General features: G+C 38.9%; 1 protein-coding gene across 3 annotated transcripts in view; it reads right to left on the reverse strand.

Moving 5' to 3' along the window:
- hace1 (HECT domain and ankyrin repeat containing E3 ubiquitin protein ligase 1) overlaps nucleotides 1–16,292 on the reverse strand; it is a 31,257-nt gene extending 14,965 nt beyond the window's left edge. Inside the window, exons 1-13 of one of the 3 annotated variants that reach the window (XM_088998249.1) lie at nucleotides 15,807–16,292; nucleotides 13,954–14,008; nucleotides 13,638–13,727; nucleotides 12,098–12,202; nucleotides 11,433–11,508; nucleotides 10,723–10,854; nucleotides 9,883–9,965; nucleotides 9,686–9,782; nucleotides 9,441–9,542; nucleotides 9,238–9,344; nucleotides 7,678–7,828; nucleotides 6,753–6,815; nucleotides 3,137–3,432 (exon numbers count right to left, since the gene is read on the reverse strand). In XM_088998249.1, the coding sequence (XP_088854375.1) occupies nucleotides 3,137–3,432; nucleotides 6,753–6,815; nucleotides 7,678–7,828; nucleotides 9,238–9,344; nucleotides 9,441–9,542; nucleotides 9,686–9,782; nucleotides 9,883–9,965; nucleotides 10,723–10,854; nucleotides 11,433–11,508; nucleotides 12,098–12,202; nucleotides 13,638–13,727; nucleotides 13,954–14,008; nucleotides 15,807–15,897 (1,448 nt within the window). In that variant the 5' untranslated portion in view covers nucleotides 15,898–16,292. The remainder of the gene's footprint in view (nucleotides 1–3,136; nucleotides 3,433–6,752; nucleotides 6,816–7,677; nucleotides 7,829–9,237; nucleotides 9,345–9,440; nucleotides 9,543–9,685; nucleotides 9,783–9,882; nucleotides 9,966–10,722; nucleotides 10,855–11,432; nucleotides 11,509–12,097; nucleotides 12,203–13,637; nucleotides 13,728–13,953; nucleotides 14,009–15,806) is intronic. The other 2 variants (XM_088998247.1, XM_088998248.1) reach the window with 2 other exon arrangements.
- Nucleotides 16,293–19,594: the final 3,302 nt, after the last annotated feature.

Below are 19,594 nucleotides of genomic sequence, written 5' to 3' on the forward strand. Positions count from 1 at the left end.
GGTGAACAACAATTCAAAGACATGAAGACAAGCATCTTTTCCGGCAGGCATGCCAATACTGGAATTCCACCGGCTGTTAATTAAGTATACTTAATGATCTAATGGAGCGTAATTACAGACTGGGGGAGAGTGTGTCATAAAGTGTGAAGGTAAACAAGGACATAGATAAGACAACTCAAACAGAGGACAAGGGGATGGAAAACGTATTCCAAGTACTCAGAGTAGTCAAATATGCAGTTGTGCCCCTCTCAATATAGCAATAGTTGTATCGGAGAAAGTGCATCAATGGTAGTTTACTAAATACAAATACAATCTTCAAACTATCGATGAGAAGGTTTCTTCAGCCGTCATCTGTACAAATTTGTAGTAGAGGACCACTCCCTGTGGCCCCACTGATTGTTCCTACATTCCTGACTAACGACTGGCCCATTTCCCCCACTCCCACCGGTATCACCTCATCAGCATTACGAATGTTGCCTAACCTGTTGGGGTCTGGTGGGGTGAGGTTCAATTTGGATCGTTCATACAACAGCCTGCTTAGGCCAGTCAGACTTTAGTTCGCTGACGAAGCCTCTTGGATAGGAGGCGAAACGTCCGAAACCTTCAAATTTGTACAGATGACAGCTGAAGAAACCTTCTCATCGATGGACCACTCCTGCACGACTGAGAGCTTACACAGACGAATCTTCAAACGACACATCATAATTGTTACAGTCCGCTATCAGACCTATTCCTAAACATTTAATTTTAAACACAATAGCAACACTGCAATAACTCCTTATAGGATGTAAAGCATCTCATTTTTACTTCACAAGTTAACCATCCCCGGTGGCACAACAGTGAATATTTAGGAACTTTTGAAGGTTACCTTCTTCTAATTAAAGTAACAGACACGCTACTCTTCATTAACATTTTGAAAAAAGATGATAGAATTCAGCATAAATTTGTAAAGACTTTAGTTCAGAGATTCATTGTTGCTCAACGGGTTCATTTTCCAGCAAAAGTAAAGCCAGCACTGTGGTCGTAATACACCTCAAAATCGCCTCATGTGTTGGGTTCGTCAATCATGCTTCTTTTATCTGTACTGTCGGCATATTTACAATTTATATTGCACATTGGGGCCTCGGTTTACGCACACCTTGCCTTACGAAATGTTTGGTTTACGAATGTTAAATTTATGAAAATTAAACCTTGGATTCAGCACTACTTTTCGGGATACACACCCACCACGGCTGGCGGAGTAATCTTCGGCGGAAGAACACCAAAGCACATGACCGAACAGCGCCACAGCCGGCCTACCTTTCCACAGCCCCTTTCTCTGAATGCACATGTCGATCGAGAGAGAGAGAGAGAGAGAGAGAGAGAGAGAGAGAGAGAGAGAGAGAGAGAGAGAGAGAGAGAGAGAGAGAGAGAGAGAGAGAGAGAGAGAGAGAGAGAGAGAGAGAGAGAGAGAGACGTTACCATTCGATCCTTGAAAGCAGCATGGAATAATTTGTGGCCCTCATGCATCCTTGAGAGGGACTTTGAAGGACTTGATCCTCATGACTATGTTGTTTTGGACGACATTGTTTCCACTGGACAGAACATGGGACTCGAAGTGGATGCAGATGACATCGAGGAGCTTGTTGCTGACCATAATGAGGTCCTCAACACAGAGAATTTGATTTGCCTTCAAGAGGACAAGCAGAAGCAAGCCATTCAGGAGTTGCTTGCCGGGCACGCTTGGTCCGAGAGGACATTCATTTCATCTGTGCTGTATGTCATGCATATTAGCATATTTGACAATAAAGCTGACTTTAACTTTGACATGCAGAAAAGACTGTGGCTATGAGAATCATCAACATGATGAATGATAATGTGATGTCTCAGTTTCGTAAGACCTTACAAGTCAGAAAGCAACATGTGTCAATTAAGAGCCATCAGCGACCATCACATATGTAAATAAAGTGACTTTATTATATAGTGCAGTGTATTTCTTTCATTACAATACAATAGCACATTTATTATACATAGAATAATGTATGTTGTGTGTAGTTTTAAGGCTTATTTAGTTGAAAATTATATTTTATGGAAACCCGGGAACGGATTATTCCCATTTTAATGCTTTCCTATGGGAAATTCATTTTTGGGATACACACTTTTCGACTTACACACTCTGTCTGGGAACCAATTAAGTTCGTAAGCCAAGGCCCCACTGTATTTGGATTAGTATGTCAACACGGACTATTGACCATTTATTTTTGCACTTTATAATTCGTCTGTCTTTCCTGTCCATCTCTCTCCCCTTTGTCACTCTCATCTGAACCTTTTGAGGCAGATGGACACTCTGCAATCTGTTGTTTGGGTTTTGTTCAGGATTTCACGTCCTTGCTTTTGTTTCAAAAGTGCTTACTCTTGAGACATACACTAGGCTTTCTTTGGTCACTGTCAGTTTCTTCAGGTGATATAGCATGGCGTCTTTTTGCGGATGTCAATCAATAAGCTGTTTGATAAGTCATCGCTCCAAACATCATTGCTCAATAAACAGGTTGTTAGTTTTAGTTTCCAGCATAATAATTTACACAAGCTCCACACGGCCTTGAATTTTGCTTGTGATACACTGGCACCGCTGTTGCATGCCGCTTTGTGTCTGCCGTATTTGAAGGAAAATATTCTGGTTTGATAATCACATATGTTTAATTAATCAATTTGGATACACCCCATTCCATCATGCGCAAATCGACAGTACTTCTTGTTTGGCAGAAGCAATCTTGGGTGCACTCAGTTTTTACAAGTTTGGTATCTGTTGACAACTTTTTGGAAACACTGTTTAATTTATATCGATGAGAAGGTTTCTTCAGCCGTCATCCGTACAAAAGTGAAGGTTTCGGACGTTTCGCCTCCTATCCAAGAGGCTTCGTCAGCGAACTAAAGTCTCATCGATGGACCACTCCTGTACGACTGAGAGCTTACACAGACGTGTTTAATTTATAGTTGTTGAATATTGCTGATGTTTGTTGTCATGTGAAACACAGTGTGTCCCATCCGTTAGACTGGGGCAGTGACCTTTACCTTGTGTAATTCTGTACCACTACAAGTCCCCAACAGTAAAAGTCATGCCTTGTCTGTGGATTGGTAGTCATTGCAGTAGACAAACCCTTGTGGCATCTGGCAAGAACAGCACATGTAGAAGGCCTGGATCACAGCGCTGAGCCGATTGGCGGTCATGGAGATAACATCTTCCCCATCAGCATACACTTCTGTTTCCATGACAATCTGAGGGTCCAGGGAGGCGGGGACTTTTGGTGTGGTGCTAGAGTGATTGACCCGCCGCTGCTTTAGAAGCAGGGAGGCTATCTCACTGGTGGAAGATGAGGGATTCATGTTTTTGTCTAGTTCGGTGGAGATCAGTACGAGCCACTCGTCCAGGGAGTGCCAAAGCAGCTCCAATGGCTGTAAACATAAACAAAATGTGAGAATGTGAGAGGTGAATGGGATCAACCCAAAAAATACCACATAGAATTATGTTTCATAACTATATTATAGAAAAGGAACTGGTTTTGCCTTCAGGGTATCTTCAGGTATCACATCTGAATTCTAACCTTGAGTTCATTTTTCATAAAATCTGAATTATTAGTGATCCAAATGAAGCTCTTTCTCCATTAAAGACCACTGCTTAATCATTTTCAATATTAACAAGTTCCTGAAGATTACCTGGCATGCAGCACCGTCCCACGCATTTTAAAATCAACAATCTTGCAAATAGAGGGGGAAATGAAAAAAAAAAGCACATTTATTCCTAATGTTGTGAGCATTTGTAATCATCCATCAACTAATCAAATGTTAACTAGTTGACATATCGCTGACATGGAACATGGATGTAACTTTTGACACCAGCATGTGTAAGCTTCTCGGAATGCCAAAAATAAATCAAGACTGCGGCAATTTGCTGTTTATGTACAGTATTGTGCACCATTTTTGGACTATTACAACATGCTAGATTTAACTCAGCTCATACAAAAAAATACAATAATAATAATAATTATAATAATAATAACCTCTCTTATTTACACACTGATGTATTAGAGCACATGAGCATATGAGCATGCATGTAAATGATGGTTAAATAATTAGATTTGGATTGGTCCCACGACCTTCCAGAAACAACAAATAGATAAATATATGTTTTAATTTGTTAATGTTATTGCCGTTTCTGATGAAAACAAGTAACTGTCATTTGAGTGTACAGAGAGAGAAACAGAGAGACAGAGACAGAAAGAGAGAGAGAGAGAGAGAGAGAGAGAGAGAGAGAGAGAGAGAGAGAGAGAGAGAGAGAGAGAGAGAGAGAGAGAGAGAGAGAGAGAGAAATAAAGAGAAATAGAGAGAGAAATAGAGAGAGAGATATGAACGTGAAATATTGGGCAAGGTTTGTACACCCATGCCTAATGGTATTTGTTAGTACAGTGAGACCTCAACTTACAAACTTAATTGGTTCCCAGACAGAGTGTGTAAGGCGAAAAGTGTGTATCTAAAAAAAAATCCCACAGGAAAGCATTAAAATGGGAATAATCCGTTCCCGGGTTTCCATAAAATATACTTTTATACTAAATAAGCCTTAAAACTATACACAACATACCTTATTCTATGTATAATAAATGTGCTATTGTATTGCAATGAAACAAATACACTGCATTGTATGATAAAGTCACTTTATTTACATTTGTGATGGTCATTTATGGCTTGATGGAATGGCGTTGGAGGTTGAAGGTCAAAGGGAATTGCATGAGGACTGTAATTAAATAAATAAACTGTGCTGTAAAATAAAGTTGTATTTACCTTTTTGATGGTCGTTGATGGTTTATGGAAGGAGAGTCACCTTCCATAAGGACTGTTGGTGCTGTTCGGTCGTGTGCTTCCGCCGAAGATTACTCCGCCAGCCGTGGTGGGTGTGTATTATGAAAATAGTGCTTATTATAAGGTTTAATTTTCATAAATTTTACGTTTGTAAAAAGTAAAAAGTGTAAAAAGTTTGTAAGTTAAGGTGTAAGTTGAGGTCTCACTGTATCTATAACACGGAGAGGATAGCAGTGCTGGCACCAGAGACAGCCAAACCAAAGTACAGTACTGACATTAGGTCACCAACATAACATCCATGTGGCATCAAATTTGTTTTTATTTTAACAGAAGAATTTTTCAACCAAATTACGGCTGAAAACTGAACACTGACATACAGTATTGCACTTCAGTACATTTGTTGTCCACCCAATATGCACCTGCTATTCAACCGAAAAACTTTATTTCAGGGCAATAAATGAATACATTATGAATAACTGTTCTGTTACTGGTTACAATGCATTGTACAACCATTCTATTCAGAAATACCAAAACACATCAGACACTAAATGCTGAACATTTCCGGAATAGTCATGTTTCATTTGGAGGACAAAAAGCTGTGATCACAACTGTATTGAAGATCGATGAGAAGGTTTCTTCAGCCGTCATCTGTACAATTTTGAAGGTTTCGGACGTTTCGCCTCCTGTCCAAGAGGCTTCGTCAGCGAACTAAAGTCTGACTGGTCGTATCGGCCCTATTTATATATCCCTAATGTCCAGGCATGGCGGCGCCGGACACAGCTATGATAGGTCCCTACTCTCAGGTTGGGGGGAGCAGAGGACCACTCCCTGTGGACCCACTGATTGTTCCTACATTCCTGACTAACGACTGGCCCATTTCCCCCACTCCCACCGGTATCACCTCATCAGCATTACGAATGTTGCCTAACCTGTTTCCTGTACGACTGAGAGCTTACACAGACGAACTGTATTGAAGAGTTAATAAAATCCTTAGAAATGCTGTCAATAAGTATTCTGCGTTCAATCTGGCCGTTATTGTGCCGTTATACTGTACAAGATCACTGTGATCAGTTAATACAAAGAACAATGAATGTTGATGATATACTGAAGCAAAACGCACACTTTTCATGAAAAGAACTGAGGTTGTCCATCATATTTCATAACTAAATTAAATACAACATTTTTCGTAATGTACTGGGAGTTGCTTTGCAATTCTATCTCGATTACATTAAAAAAAAAGGTGAAAAAGATTGTGGTTTACAGTTATTAAGCTTTAAATTGACTTGTTTGGCCCACATGATTTCAAATTATGCTTTATGTTGCCCCTGACATATCAGGACTAGGGACGCAACTAGATTATAATACATACATGTATAAATCATGATTACAGTATGTGTTCTTCACACGTGCGGTAAAGTTCTGTAAAGTTGAGAGCTACGCATCGCCACAAAACGTACACCTGAGGCTAAATATATTTTTTTTCCTGAGGCTCATTGAAGACTATTTTAATTCTTAATCATATGGAGTTGTGAATAGAATCAAGCAATCATACAAATCAAGGAAGACAAAGCTTTGGGTTAGGCGATAGGGCAACATGTCGTGGAATTTGAGATGAATGAAATGTTTTTTTTTTTTTTTTTTTTTTTTTTAAAGAATGGCTTGGAGTTCTATTTTCATTCAGAATCATGCAGAATGATTGTAAATGTAAATGTAAATATTGTAAAAAGATGACATGATATGGACCTTATTGCCTAATCTAAGTCTTATTTTCAAATGATGTATTTGAAAATAATGAATGCAGGAAAAAAGATGGTCAATTAAAAAGCCCAGATCATTGTAGGAAATGAAAAATTCCATTTAGGGTCCATTCACAAAACGATTAAATAAAAATTAAGGAAATGGAAATGTCCATGGCTCACATCTAACACAGCAGAAGCTGTCCAAGTGTCTTTTGGTACAGCCTCCCCTGGTCTCACACGCATCTGCAACCAGCATTAAATGCAACCAGATGACAGTTATTGGAAAATATTAATGTGTAGTGTGTAAAACATGAAAAAACATTTAATGTAATAATGCGCACATTGGATGCTCAAACAGTTTGCTTCTGTCTGACAACGGTAAATGGTATTACCATAACCATTTTTTAAGCCAGTATGCTGTCATTTCAAAATAGATTTTTTTCTTTAATAAAGAGAAGTCTTTTGTTAACAACCTCTTCAGAAACTAGTTAACATCAGTACCATGCCTCCAACCGTTGGAATGGAGTCTGCTGAGATATGCTCTGATTTTTTTTTGCAAAACTATGCGGATATTGTATTATCTCAGCATTTAAAGTTATTGTGAAACTCCTAATATCAATCAGAAACAATGTATTTTTTTATGCCAAAACCACATCTGTGGGTTATTGATTTCCAAATATAATCATTTGTAACACTAAAATTCGTTTTTACAAGCGTTCTTGGAGGTACTCAATCAGTCATCTTTTCACTCTTCTGAGTATGAACATGCTTTGCTACTTAGCAGTTTGCCAAATGAAAGTGCTTGACTGCCATCTTCAGGTCACAACTATACTGATGTGCGACAGAGAGACACACACGCACACAGACACGCATACACGCATATACACACACATACATACAACATGCACACACATACAGACAACATGCACACACGCACACACACACACACACACACACACACACACACACACACACACACACACACACACACACACACACACACACACACACACACACAAAGGCCTTGAAGCAGCATGTCGGTGATGGCGGGCAAAAACACATTGCAGATTACAGTACACTGCACCACCAGTACAAAGGCACCAACCTTAAAGACCTGACTCCGGGGAGTCTTGTTGCCGTTGTAGCCCATATCATTGCCAATATTGGGTGACGAAGGCCCCAGGCGGAATACATGGCAGAAAATTCGAACAATCCTCAATAGACTCTTCATCTGAGCATCATAGCTGCTGGATAGGCTGTGGGAGGAAGCAAGTAGGCTGATATTATGATCATTTACTGTTTACGTAATTCCTCAACAATTGCTCGAAAGGAGCAGATGCTTGTGCAGGCATGAAACCAGGTATGTCGCTCTCAAGATTACTATGGGAATGGAATTTGCCTAACATTAGCCCATTCTATGCAGGTATCTTATTATTCTCCAAATAATTATTCGTTACATGTTGTTTCTACAAATCTGAGGGCTACCAATACATAACCTCAATATCAATTTGACTTCCTGCTGTACCATATAAGAACCAAGCTGATTTTGTTAGTTATTCAAAAAGTTAGGTTTGCATGTGTCCCATCTGTTCATAGGCACATGATACGCTTTATCTCATTCATTAATGAACTGTGGCAGTGTATAACAGTAGCACCAAGAGGAGCCAGTGAGCATTAATGCTGTGAACATGTGCATTGGCTTATTGCTTGTTTATTCAACAGTGGTTTTGCAAACATCCATAATGCTCACCAGGAAATTCAACAGATTTGGGACCGGCAGCACCTATGGGATCTCAATGGCAAAATTGACTGTGGTACCAGCGTAGTGCATCTGTATCTCTCATATGCTGGTGGCTCAAGAAAACCTTTAGTCTATCTGAATTGTATAAGATTTAATATTGGGGCTTTAATTTAGGTGAACAGTAATGACAGATCAGTTGGAAAACAACCATGGCTGAGCCAACGTCTAAAAACTCACGACTAGCCAGTAAACAAAAACGTTATAAAGTATGAAGACTGTATCGAAATCACAGTAAGATTTGTAGATTCTCCATCTAGTCAATCACAAATGCACTTAAAACGGATGTACTTCAATTACATTTGCTCTAAAATAATCACTATATTGCCGACTAAGAAAACGATGCTATCGTTATTGCTACTGTCTGGGAATTCATAATAGGAAAAAAATGACAGGCCAAGTTTATTGTGTGTATTATGAATTGAGTGATTGTATGAAAAGCTGTGAAATTGAGACTGTTTACACTCCCAAGAAATTATTCCCACAATTGGCAGCAATCACATTAGTGCAGTAAAAAAGAGAAATGACTGGCAAATCACAAGCTGTATTGCTTGTCACACTATTTAAAGAAGACACTGCATATTGTGTTTATGTGGTACCTATGGGCAAACCAGAGTGTGGTTTGTAACATGAGGTAAAAATTTGGCTACAAATGTATTAATTGTATGGGATTTTTAATGCTAAAAGAAAGAGTATTTGGTGGCATTTTATGCGTTGATGCTTAGGAACCAACTGAGACATCAAGTAAAGGACAGTACTTCAAGATGTATTTTACTGTCTGCATTTGTAAAATAATCAGAATATACACGTATTTAATGATGTTCAACAGTGGAAAAGCTATTGACCTAGGTGACTTGAAATTCCTACCTGAGCAGCTTATGTCCATTAGTAGTGGCAACTTCAGCCAGACTTGTCAAGATTCTCTGATAATTACTGTCACTCTGCTGAGAAACATGCTCCAAAACCTGCCTGAGCTATACACACACACACACACACACATATATTTGTTGGAACATGATTTCGAGAAGGATGTTGAATGATAACATTCCCCTGTCCCAAATTTATCAAACCATATTCTCTTTTATGTCATCATTCTGTGTCATCTGAATGAGTATCTGGAATAGTCTGCTGTAGTGCTGAATGAGGATTTCACAGGTCTCTCCGTAACCGCCCTTCAAAAAAAAAAAAATGGAAAAAAAAACACACAAACACACACACAAAACCCACAAACAGTTTAAGAAACTGACATATTGTGTTAGCGTGGTAACTGAACGGAGCAAGAGAAATGGGAAACTGGGTATGTTACAATGCTAACCTGCACGCAAAGATCGAGAGGAGTGATTCCATTGTTGTCAGCAAGGTATTTGGCTCCACGAGAAAGCAGGATCTGTGCTGTGTCTCTTTGGCCATGACTGCACATTTGTTTTGGTATAAAGGTTAGTGTACTTACTAAAGCACTTTTTTTCCAAATGACATTTTTATAACATGAACATGAATTGACTGTTGGCAAACCTGCAGGCAAAGTAAAGTGGTGTGGCCCCTGAGACGTTTGGCCGGTTGATGTTAGCCCCACTGTCCAGGAGGCACAACACCGTCTGACAGGACACACATTGGTCAAAAATGGGGAATTTTGGAGAAGGGTTAGCCATCTGACCACAATTATTATCTACATACAGTAGAAACTGAACTACTGCCATGCAAGCTGCTAATACAAGTAGATAAATCCACATACATTGTTGTACTAAATTCATCCTGTCTACTTGATATCTAATGTTAAGCAGATTCTTTCCTTACAGACAGTGTAGGTGTTCAAATACCTGACATGTTTGGATGTTGGACAAAGGCGGAAGTAGTCGCCGAAACATGTCAGGTATTTGAACACCTACACTGTCTGTAAGGAAAGAATCTGCTTAACATTAAATCCACATACAGTATACATTTAATTGTCTTAATTTTAGCATAAACCTTACTAATAAAAGCAAAAGGTATTAAATATTGGAGTGGGGTGGGGATCAAAATGTGATCTTTTTAGAAATTGCCCACCCTAATTCGCAGGCTGGTGGATGACAATTGCAAATTTGGGTGCAGATCTGTGTTTACGTTTTATGCAACTGCACATCACTAATCACCATCATGACGGAGCAACATTCATAATGCTTTGGTTACAGATATATTCTGAAATAGGCATTTAACAAGAGATGTACTCGGTTGCGTAATTTCACACTTAATGGGTGAGTAGGCACTCAAAAAATTGTGTTGAAGCAATTAAAATGTCCATAATTTGGACTTGATGAACACTAAGGCATATGAAAAAATGCTATCACAAACATTTAAAACTTGAAAGTGTCTTACAGTTTTGTGTCCATTCTGACATGCTACATGCAATGCAGTTTGCCCCATGGCATCTTCAACATCGACATTGGACACATGCTGTACAAGATCATACAGCAGCTCAGTCCGCCCATTAACTGCCAACCAATGGATCTAAATCAGAAAGGCATACGAACATACGGACCCGTGAGGAGGTAAAATAAAACAACTTCAGTTACCGTATTTTGCCCCAATAAGGAGCAGCAAAAAGCATTTAATTTTATGCCCAATAATCTGATGCACCGTGTATAAAGAGGTACAATCGCTCTATAATCCCCATTGAGATGTTTCCATGTTAATGTTATGCTATCTCGTGATGTTTATTAGCAAGAAGCAATTGTAATCTAATAAGGGTTCTGCTCGACACTAATTGACATTCGCCACCACGCTCAAACAGACAAATACTTTTATGCTCTGCGCAGCCATGATTGGAGCTTCTATCTGATGCACCGTATAATAAAAATAATAATACATTTCTAAGCGCCTTTCAAAACTCTTAAGGAAACTTTACAGTCACTAGATTTTTTGGGCACTGACTGTGCCCTATTTATGAAAAAAGTTTGATATAGGCTGCTCATTGAAGAGGTGCTTTATAATCTAAGGCCCCTTATCGTGCAGAAAATTGAGTAATTAAATAAAAGTGATGAATTACTCGGATTTTGACATAAAACAGATAGTTATTGGTCACTCACAGCAGTCAGTCCCTCATTGTTGCAGATGTTGACGTCAGCATTATATTCCAGTAGTTTGCCCATACATTTCTTTTGGCTGGAAGAAACAGTTCGTTCAAATTAAAAAAAAAAAAGAGTCTTTTTTAACAGAGTAATTTACTCTACTTGGTATGTGTTTACAAACTTCAATCAAACACTAATTTGCCTCCCATGCCCTCACCATTTTTTTTAAATACAAAGATAAATCGGACAACAAAATGAGAGTTTGTATATGTGAAGATAAAATGGATTTTGAAAAAGTGGGATTCAATTCCTCTGGATCTACACATTGATTTATTTGAATTATTTCAGTCTTCAAATTTTAAGAATGAATGAATGAAGTAACCATTTAACTATAAGAATTCATACCTAGTGGTAAGTTGTTCTTTTCCTATTGGTGCTGGCTAGCAGTTGTACATAAAGTTAAATACTTTGATCCTTGGATATATTTTTATATTAACCACAATCTTTTTTTCTCTGGCAGATTCTACTCTTCCATATTACTGTTTTTCTCTCGACTGTTGAAAATGTAATGTTCTCCAACTGTTGTCTTTTCCGGTTTAAATGTTTTGTGCTATTTTTCATCCTAGGATATCGCTAAAGTGGATTCACAGGATTTTCATTCAAACACCAAATGAAAGACTTACCCATTCCTGGCAGCAAGATGCAGTGGGGTACAGCCTGAGATATCCTGGTAGTTTGGGTTTGCACCTCGCTTCAGTAGCAGAACAAGACACTCCACCGATCCACAGCTATGTCAAGACAAAATATGTCAGCACAAGATTAAACAAACATAAAAATCAAAAAGCACTAATTAAAAATAAGAAATGCTAAAAAAAATAAATAAAATTCCAGCTAGCGGTTCCTTTTGTCACATACAGTAAAGTCTCGTTATATCGATATCGGATATATCGATAGTCCCGGTTATATCGATACTATTTCTATGCACGCACGGAGAAAATTACATGCAAACAGGGTCGGATATATCGATAGTCCCGGTTATATCGATATTTTTTCGGACTCCCTTGAATATCGATATAACGAGACTTTACTGTATTTATATTTCTTCTTTCTGTCAAGAAACGGCATGAAAATGTGACTTTTTTGTAATGATATACTGCAAATTGGCAGAATAGTATTCTATTTGAACAATACATTGAGGCTACAGTGGAGCTATGATGAAACATTTTCCCAAGTCTTACATTTATAAAAGAAATACAGGCACTTTTTGCGGGTTTCCCATTAATTATTAATTAATTATTACTGGCCTATTTAGCATCTCTGAGAGGGGTAAAATACTTTTGCCTTCACCCACCCAGTGTAGCATAACCACAACAGCAAACAAAAAGTGAAGCGCGAGAAGCAAAAAATGAAGGGGGCCCAGACAATGAGGACGGCGGAAAAAATCATTGGCACCGCCCTACCCACTCTCAACGACTTACACACTGCAAGAATTGAAACAAGGGCGCGGAAAATCGTACTGGACCTTGCGCACCCTGACCACCACCTTTTCCTTCTAGTCCCCTCAGGCAGGTGCTACCGATCCATGCTTACCAAATACAGCAGACATTTAAACATGTTATTTCCTAACCCAAATATACAGTAAAGTCTCGTTATATCGATATCTGATATATCGATAGTCCCGGTTATATCGATACTATTTCTATGCACGCACGGAGAAAATTACATGCAAACAGGGTCGGATATATCGATAGTCCCGGTTATATCGATATTTTTTGGACTCCCTTGAATATCGATATAACGAGACTTTACTGTAGTTGTATAGTGCCTCTTTGCATTTTTTATGATGATACTATTGCAGCATGTTCTACTGGAGATAAATTCCTTGTGTGTTCTACATAATTGGCCAATAGGAGATGATTCTAACTCTGATTTCAGTCAGTGAAGATGAAAAAAAAACCAAAGACGGAAGATGTACATTTTTTAAAATTCATAATAAAATGTGATTTGATTGTTCAAGTGTACTGTACGTCTGTATTGATGATTGCATTTCAATTAGCATCAATATTGCGATAATGGTGTAGTAATGTTAGTCCTGGTAATTGCGACATCAAATTTTCAAAACCCTTTCATCATGTACAGAAAGTGCCAGTTTGAAATCACACCAACCAAGCAGAGCCGTACTGTGCTAACGTATGCTCACATATGACAGAAAGAAGGTCTTACTTGGCAGCAATGTGAAGCAGGCTTCTCTTTACACGTCCAAAGGCATAGTTTACATCAAACTTGGAATTGAGAAGCAACTCTGACACAGACCTTTGGGAATGAGGGATGCAAAGGTTTTGTTTTATCAGGTAACAACACACTCTCAACATCAACATGCAGGATAATGAAACCGAAGATAGCGAGATTCTGTAAAATGGAGCTATAGTAGGTAAACGAGTTTATTCAATCACACCTCCATTAGTTAAGATACGTTATATTAAATGTGTCATTACAACAATATATTGTTCAGGAATTTTAAACTTGGTAAAATGCATACCTGTGTTGGTCAGCCATTACCATTGGCATTAGTGTGTACACTGCAGTTTCATTATCTGTGGATGGAAAATTGAGGAGAGAATTGTAGACATGTCACTTAAAATCAGAACCATGCAAACATTGCTTTACCAAGTTTATTTTCTGCCATGGATGACACAGTGTGATGGCAGGAATCCAACCTAGGGACATGCTGATGATTATCAGTCCCCAGGTCATTTGGGGACTGTCGCACAGAGAGTGATAGTAGTTTTCACTTTTTATCCGTATGTATCTCTATCAAAACGATCATTTTGGACATGTGATTGGTTTTTTTAAAAATAGCCCACACTTGAAAAAACAGTATAAAAGCAGATTCAAAAGGGAGAATGAGTCAAATAATGAAACCGAAAAAGAGTATCCCATTCCCAACAAAAATAAAACTGTATCCTAACAATATCAGTGGGGCATTTTTATTGCTATAAGCGATATGTGTGCATCGAATATTATTTGGTAAAGACACTATATGGCAGGGTGTTCAAAAGGGGATGCCAAAATAAGTGTTTCACGTCATTCAGTGTTGATATATAGTGAATGTTAATAATGGATATATTCTTTTGACACTTCAAAATAAGGACCCGAAGAAAAAAGGCAGAATTTATGATCGTATCCCACTCAATTTAAAGATGAAATAAACAATGAGCTCAGTCGAGCTGGATGAATCATGTAATGTACAATGCATGAAATTCATATGAGTCTCTCAAAACGTGTTGTTTTTTTACATTTATAAAAATGAAAAACAATTACAATGATCAAAGACTAAAATCATAACACAACTATAAAGACAAATATTCAAAACGTCTGGCCTTTTTTTCAACTCAACTCAACTGTATTTATAGAGCACTTTCAAACAGACAAGCTGCATACAAAGTACTGTACTTGCACAATTATCATATTCAGGCAATAAAGCAGTCACAACGATACCAGGGAGTAAAATGAATTTATATGCAGTATAATGCATAATGTACAATGTTGTGAACATCTATGCTACCCCAGTGGTGCATTGTAAATGCTTATTTGTGGAAGACGCTACTCCAAAGTACTATTGGTGATGCGGTTACATTAACCTTTGTTTGTTATTCATTCAATGTGAAGTAATACCCTGCGGAGAGCATCCATTACATTGCATGTATACAGTCAATTGCAAACTTGTCAAAGTGTCCTTCAACAAGACAATGAACCTCCAGTTTGTCCTGACGGAGAAAGGGTCATGAAAAAAAAAATGAAAATTGTATCGAAGTGATTGTTGACTCATTGTGTCCTGAAGCAAATAGGTCAAATGGCCAACAATCGGCAGTAGCAATGGTGATCAACCAGTTTGTGGTTAAAAAGAACATTTTACAAATGGGAAGTTGAGCAACGTCCACAATGACAGCAAATACTGCAGACTACAGTATATTATTGTGGTTATTATGGGATCGGAATCTGGGCTCAAAACATTCAGAGCTCAAGATTAAGAACAACCAATCAATCTAATGAGGAATTTTCAAAAATATATCAGATCAGGGAAAACGAGTACTGTATATATTTTTAAGGAAATACGTCAACAAATGTCAATCAAACAGCAACACTATTAAATATTCACACGAGCCATTTCAATAAGTGCAACAAATCAGAAAAATATCAATTTTTTTGGTTGGACATTTTTCCGTCTCGTTATTTGTTGCCAATGATGGCGATTAAGAGCAAAATCAATGAAACTGTACAATTGGATCGGAGCACATAATCTCGACATTCATATACAGAAGAAAGCAGTAGAGTGACGTCGCTTCTTCCGCCTGGCGATCATTGCCAAAAACGTCAAGGCGCGTGTGTTACCTTCTGGGAGTTCCACAGTCATGGCACGGCGGAGGGAGCGGGTCAGTCGGTTGAGTTGTACGTTGAGCTGCTCCATCGCCCGTTCCATCATAGGTGGGCAATCAGCTGAGAGAAATTGCTGGGAACCACGGTGTGGCCCGATTAATTTATTTGTTCCAAATTCGAACCAGTTGTACCTGGGCGTCGCCCATGGGCGCTCCGGGCAAAGGCCTTTTTTTCCTGACAATACAATGCTTTAAAGTAAACTCATTATTTCCCTGCTGAGCTGTCTTCCTTCTCGTTTACTGCCCAGCCCCATACTTCCTGTTATGATGACGTCAACACACGTCTGCTTCCCTGGGTAATGTAGTATTTCATGGTTTTTCGGTTTTATGTCAGGGCTCCCAGCTTCCATCCATCAATTTTCTTATCCGCTTATTGCAGCAAACTTCATCAAAAGTAATGATCCTAAATCAAACAAGCAATAATTATTTATTCATGTACACAAGTGAAGTGCGTTTGGCAGTGTGCATGCGTGTTAAAAAAATCTTACCAAACAGCTACACATGAATAAATGATAAACAGACAATTTTGTATGGAGGTGGGATGAATCTGCATGAGTCTGTTTTCCAGCCTCCATGCCAACTATTCGTATTATTGCCGTGATGACCTCGCTTCTTTCCAAAATAGGAATGCCGGCACATCAGGAGATAAATGAAGTGGTCAACTTGAGGCTTGGGTGCCAAATGTGGCTCTCTAGCGCTATCCAGTGGCTGGAGCATTGTCAAAAATGTTTGAAAAAGATGGGGGAAAAGTAAATACAGTATGAAATGAGATCACCTTTATTCAAGGCGGTCTGGTAGCGAGTGGTTAGCGCGCCGATTTCACAGTGCAGAGGTCGTGAGTTCAAATCCTGCTTCGGCCTCCCTGTGTGGAATTTGCATGTTCTCCCCAGGCCCGCGTATGTTTTCTCCCTGCCCTCCAGTTTCCTCTCACATTCCAAAAACATGCATGGCAGTCTGATTGAACACTACAAATAGTCCCTAGGTGTGAGTGTGTGAGCGAATGGTTGTCTCTGTGTGTCCAGCAACTGGCTGGGATCGGCTCCATCGACCCTCGTGAGGATGAAGGGGTCCGGAAAATGAATCAATAACCTTTACTCATCTCACATTGGAGAAATTCCCATGCACAGCTGCATAGAAGACGAAATAGAAGACGAAAGGAAAAACAATACGTAGAAAAACAAATGAACATACAGTATGCTTTTAAATATGATTTTTGTCGGAGGATAAACATTCACAAACATTCGAAATATTTTCTAATGCTTTGGAAATATATAGAATAAATATTAAATGCTAACGTTTTTGTTAACGAGGATATGAGGAACATCATATCAGTCAGGAGGCTGTTATTGGAATATGGAAATATCAAATGACAAAATAATTTGAACGGTTATATTTATTTAGTGATTTGTACTTTAACATTCTTTTCCATTTAACGTCACAATTTTTTTTTCAAAATCGCTGAATTTTCACAGAAATTTGACAGATGTCTTTTTGTTTTTTTGTCTTCACGATGTCGGAGGAGGGGGTCTTGCTTATCAACAAATTCAAGAGGAAGCGACGAAAGTGTTCAAAAGCTATAAGTATATGAACTAAATTTCGACAGTTTAGCTGGTGTATGTAATGTACAGTCACTGTACATTATAAACACTGTACTACAGTGTTTATTTTATTTTATTTTTATCAAAACTGTGTACATAGGTGAGACACAGTTCTCCTGCCTCCTGACAGGGGGCACTGGTGATTACAGATTCTTCTTGCGACTCCTCGGCTGCAGAATAATAGAATTAGTGAAAGTAAGCTACAGTAAACAGTTAGCAAGTTAAGTGCAACCATCCAGTCATTTTTTTCGTGTTGCTTGGCCTTATTTTCAGAATGGTGGATTACATATTTGGACTTTCAATTGAAGCAGGAGATGATAATTAAAGGAAGTCCAAGATGGCGCCCGAGTAGGCAGCCTCAGCAAGTGCTCTCATGAGCCTTGCTTTTTTTTTGTTGTTTTTGTCTTGTTTTGTGTTTTCTTTTGTCACTTTGTGTTGTTGTGCGTCGTGTGGAACGGATACGGATTGTTTTTCAGCATTTTTGACCACGACATTCATCAAGGAGGAGACTGTGCTGAGCGGTTGCGCCTTTTCGGCAGCATGAATATGCCAGTACTGTTTTTGAATGAGAGGAATGTCGGAGCCATTCGACTGCCATCGCTGGACACCAAAGGGGCCATTGTGCTTTTTTTGCGCCTATAATGGGCAGCATCTTCACAGCCCCGCTTTGTTTAGCGGAAAGGTCAGTGCTGTTGGACAGTCTGCGGCTGGATGGATGCATGGCTTGAGGAACCCGCGATAAGAAGAAAGGAGCGTCAGCGCAGAGCGCCGATGCGTATGTGGAACTGTTGCGGCTTGGAATTGAAGCAGATTTATGTGCAACAGGAGATGTGAGACAATCTCTTTTCCTCAATGGATGCCACAGCTGCGTGTTTGCTTTCAACATTTAGCTTGTAGTCGACGTGCACATTCCACCATGATGTCCCTGATCCACTGGTGGAAAGACGCTTTGATCCTCTCCTCTTTCATCTAGAACTGCTTCATGTCATCACAAAGAGGGTACAGCAAGTCCTGAAGAATGAATGTCTCTCTGTGTCTTTGTTTTGTCATATTGTCTCTATGCTGTCATATTATTTGTTATTTAGTTTTTTTGTTCTTTTGACTTCAAGACGGCTCCTCAAGAGTGGCTGCCTTTCCAGCAGCTCATGTATTTTGTTTTTCTACTTTCATTCCTTTCATCACTTTGCTGCTGTGAAATGTAAATTTCTCCACTGTGAGACTAATAAAGGCAAATCCAATCCAATCCAATCCAATCCAATCCAACACCGAACTGTATCGCTCACAAACGGTGAGGGATGAATGTAAATCTCCTGGACAGCTTCTCAGCTTTTTGGCCAAGAAGGATCTCATTGAAACTATTCCTGAAGCGACAAAGTTGCTCCAGCTCGTGCTCACTTTTCCAGCTACTACAGCATCAGTGGAGCGGTCATTCTCAGCACAAAAGACTGAAAACATACAGTTGGAACAGGACTGATCAAGGATGACTTTTTTCACTGGCAGTAATCTCCATTGAGACAGAGACTTGGACTTCATTTCTAAGTAAAGGTAACACGATAATAATGTTTTTTTTTTTGTCTATGCTACAGTTTGTATACAGTATATAAAGAATGCTGACATGACATTTTAAACAAAACACGTTAACTGTTGCCAATCAAATGATGAATAAGCTACTCTGTGGAGTTCATATGTTTGCAGTGACGTGCGGTGAGGTTCATGGCTGGTGAGGCACTGACGTCATCATAGTCAGATTTACAAACATATGAACTCTACAGAGTAGCTTGTTCACCATTTCATTGGCAACAGTTAACGTGTTTTGTTTAAAATGTCATGTCAGCATTCGTTATATATACAAACTGTAGCATAGAAAAAAATAATTTCAAAAAACGTTATTGTGTTACCTTCATTTGTAAATGAAGTCCATGCGCCGCTCCTTCTGAAGAAAGGCATCGATAACTTCTTTGTAGAAGCCTTCCTTATTTTCTTCAGTTTTAAAAGTCTCTCTGTCTCAATGGAGATCACTGCCAGTAAAGAAAGTCGTCCTTGATCAGTCCTGTTCCGACTGTATGTTTTCAGTCTTTCCAGTGCTGAGAATGGATTGGATTGGATTGGATTGGATTGGATTGGATTGGATATGCCTTTATTAGTC

Source organism: Hippocampus bargibanti, linkage group LG06, assembly GCF_051943395.1.
Source record: "Hippocampus bargibanti isolate YZ-2025 linkage group LG06, ASM5194339v1, whole genome shotgun sequence".
Taxonomy (NCBI): domain Eukaryota; kingdom Metazoa; phylum Chordata; class Actinopteri; order Syngnathiformes; family Syngnathidae; genus Hippocampus; species Hippocampus bargibanti.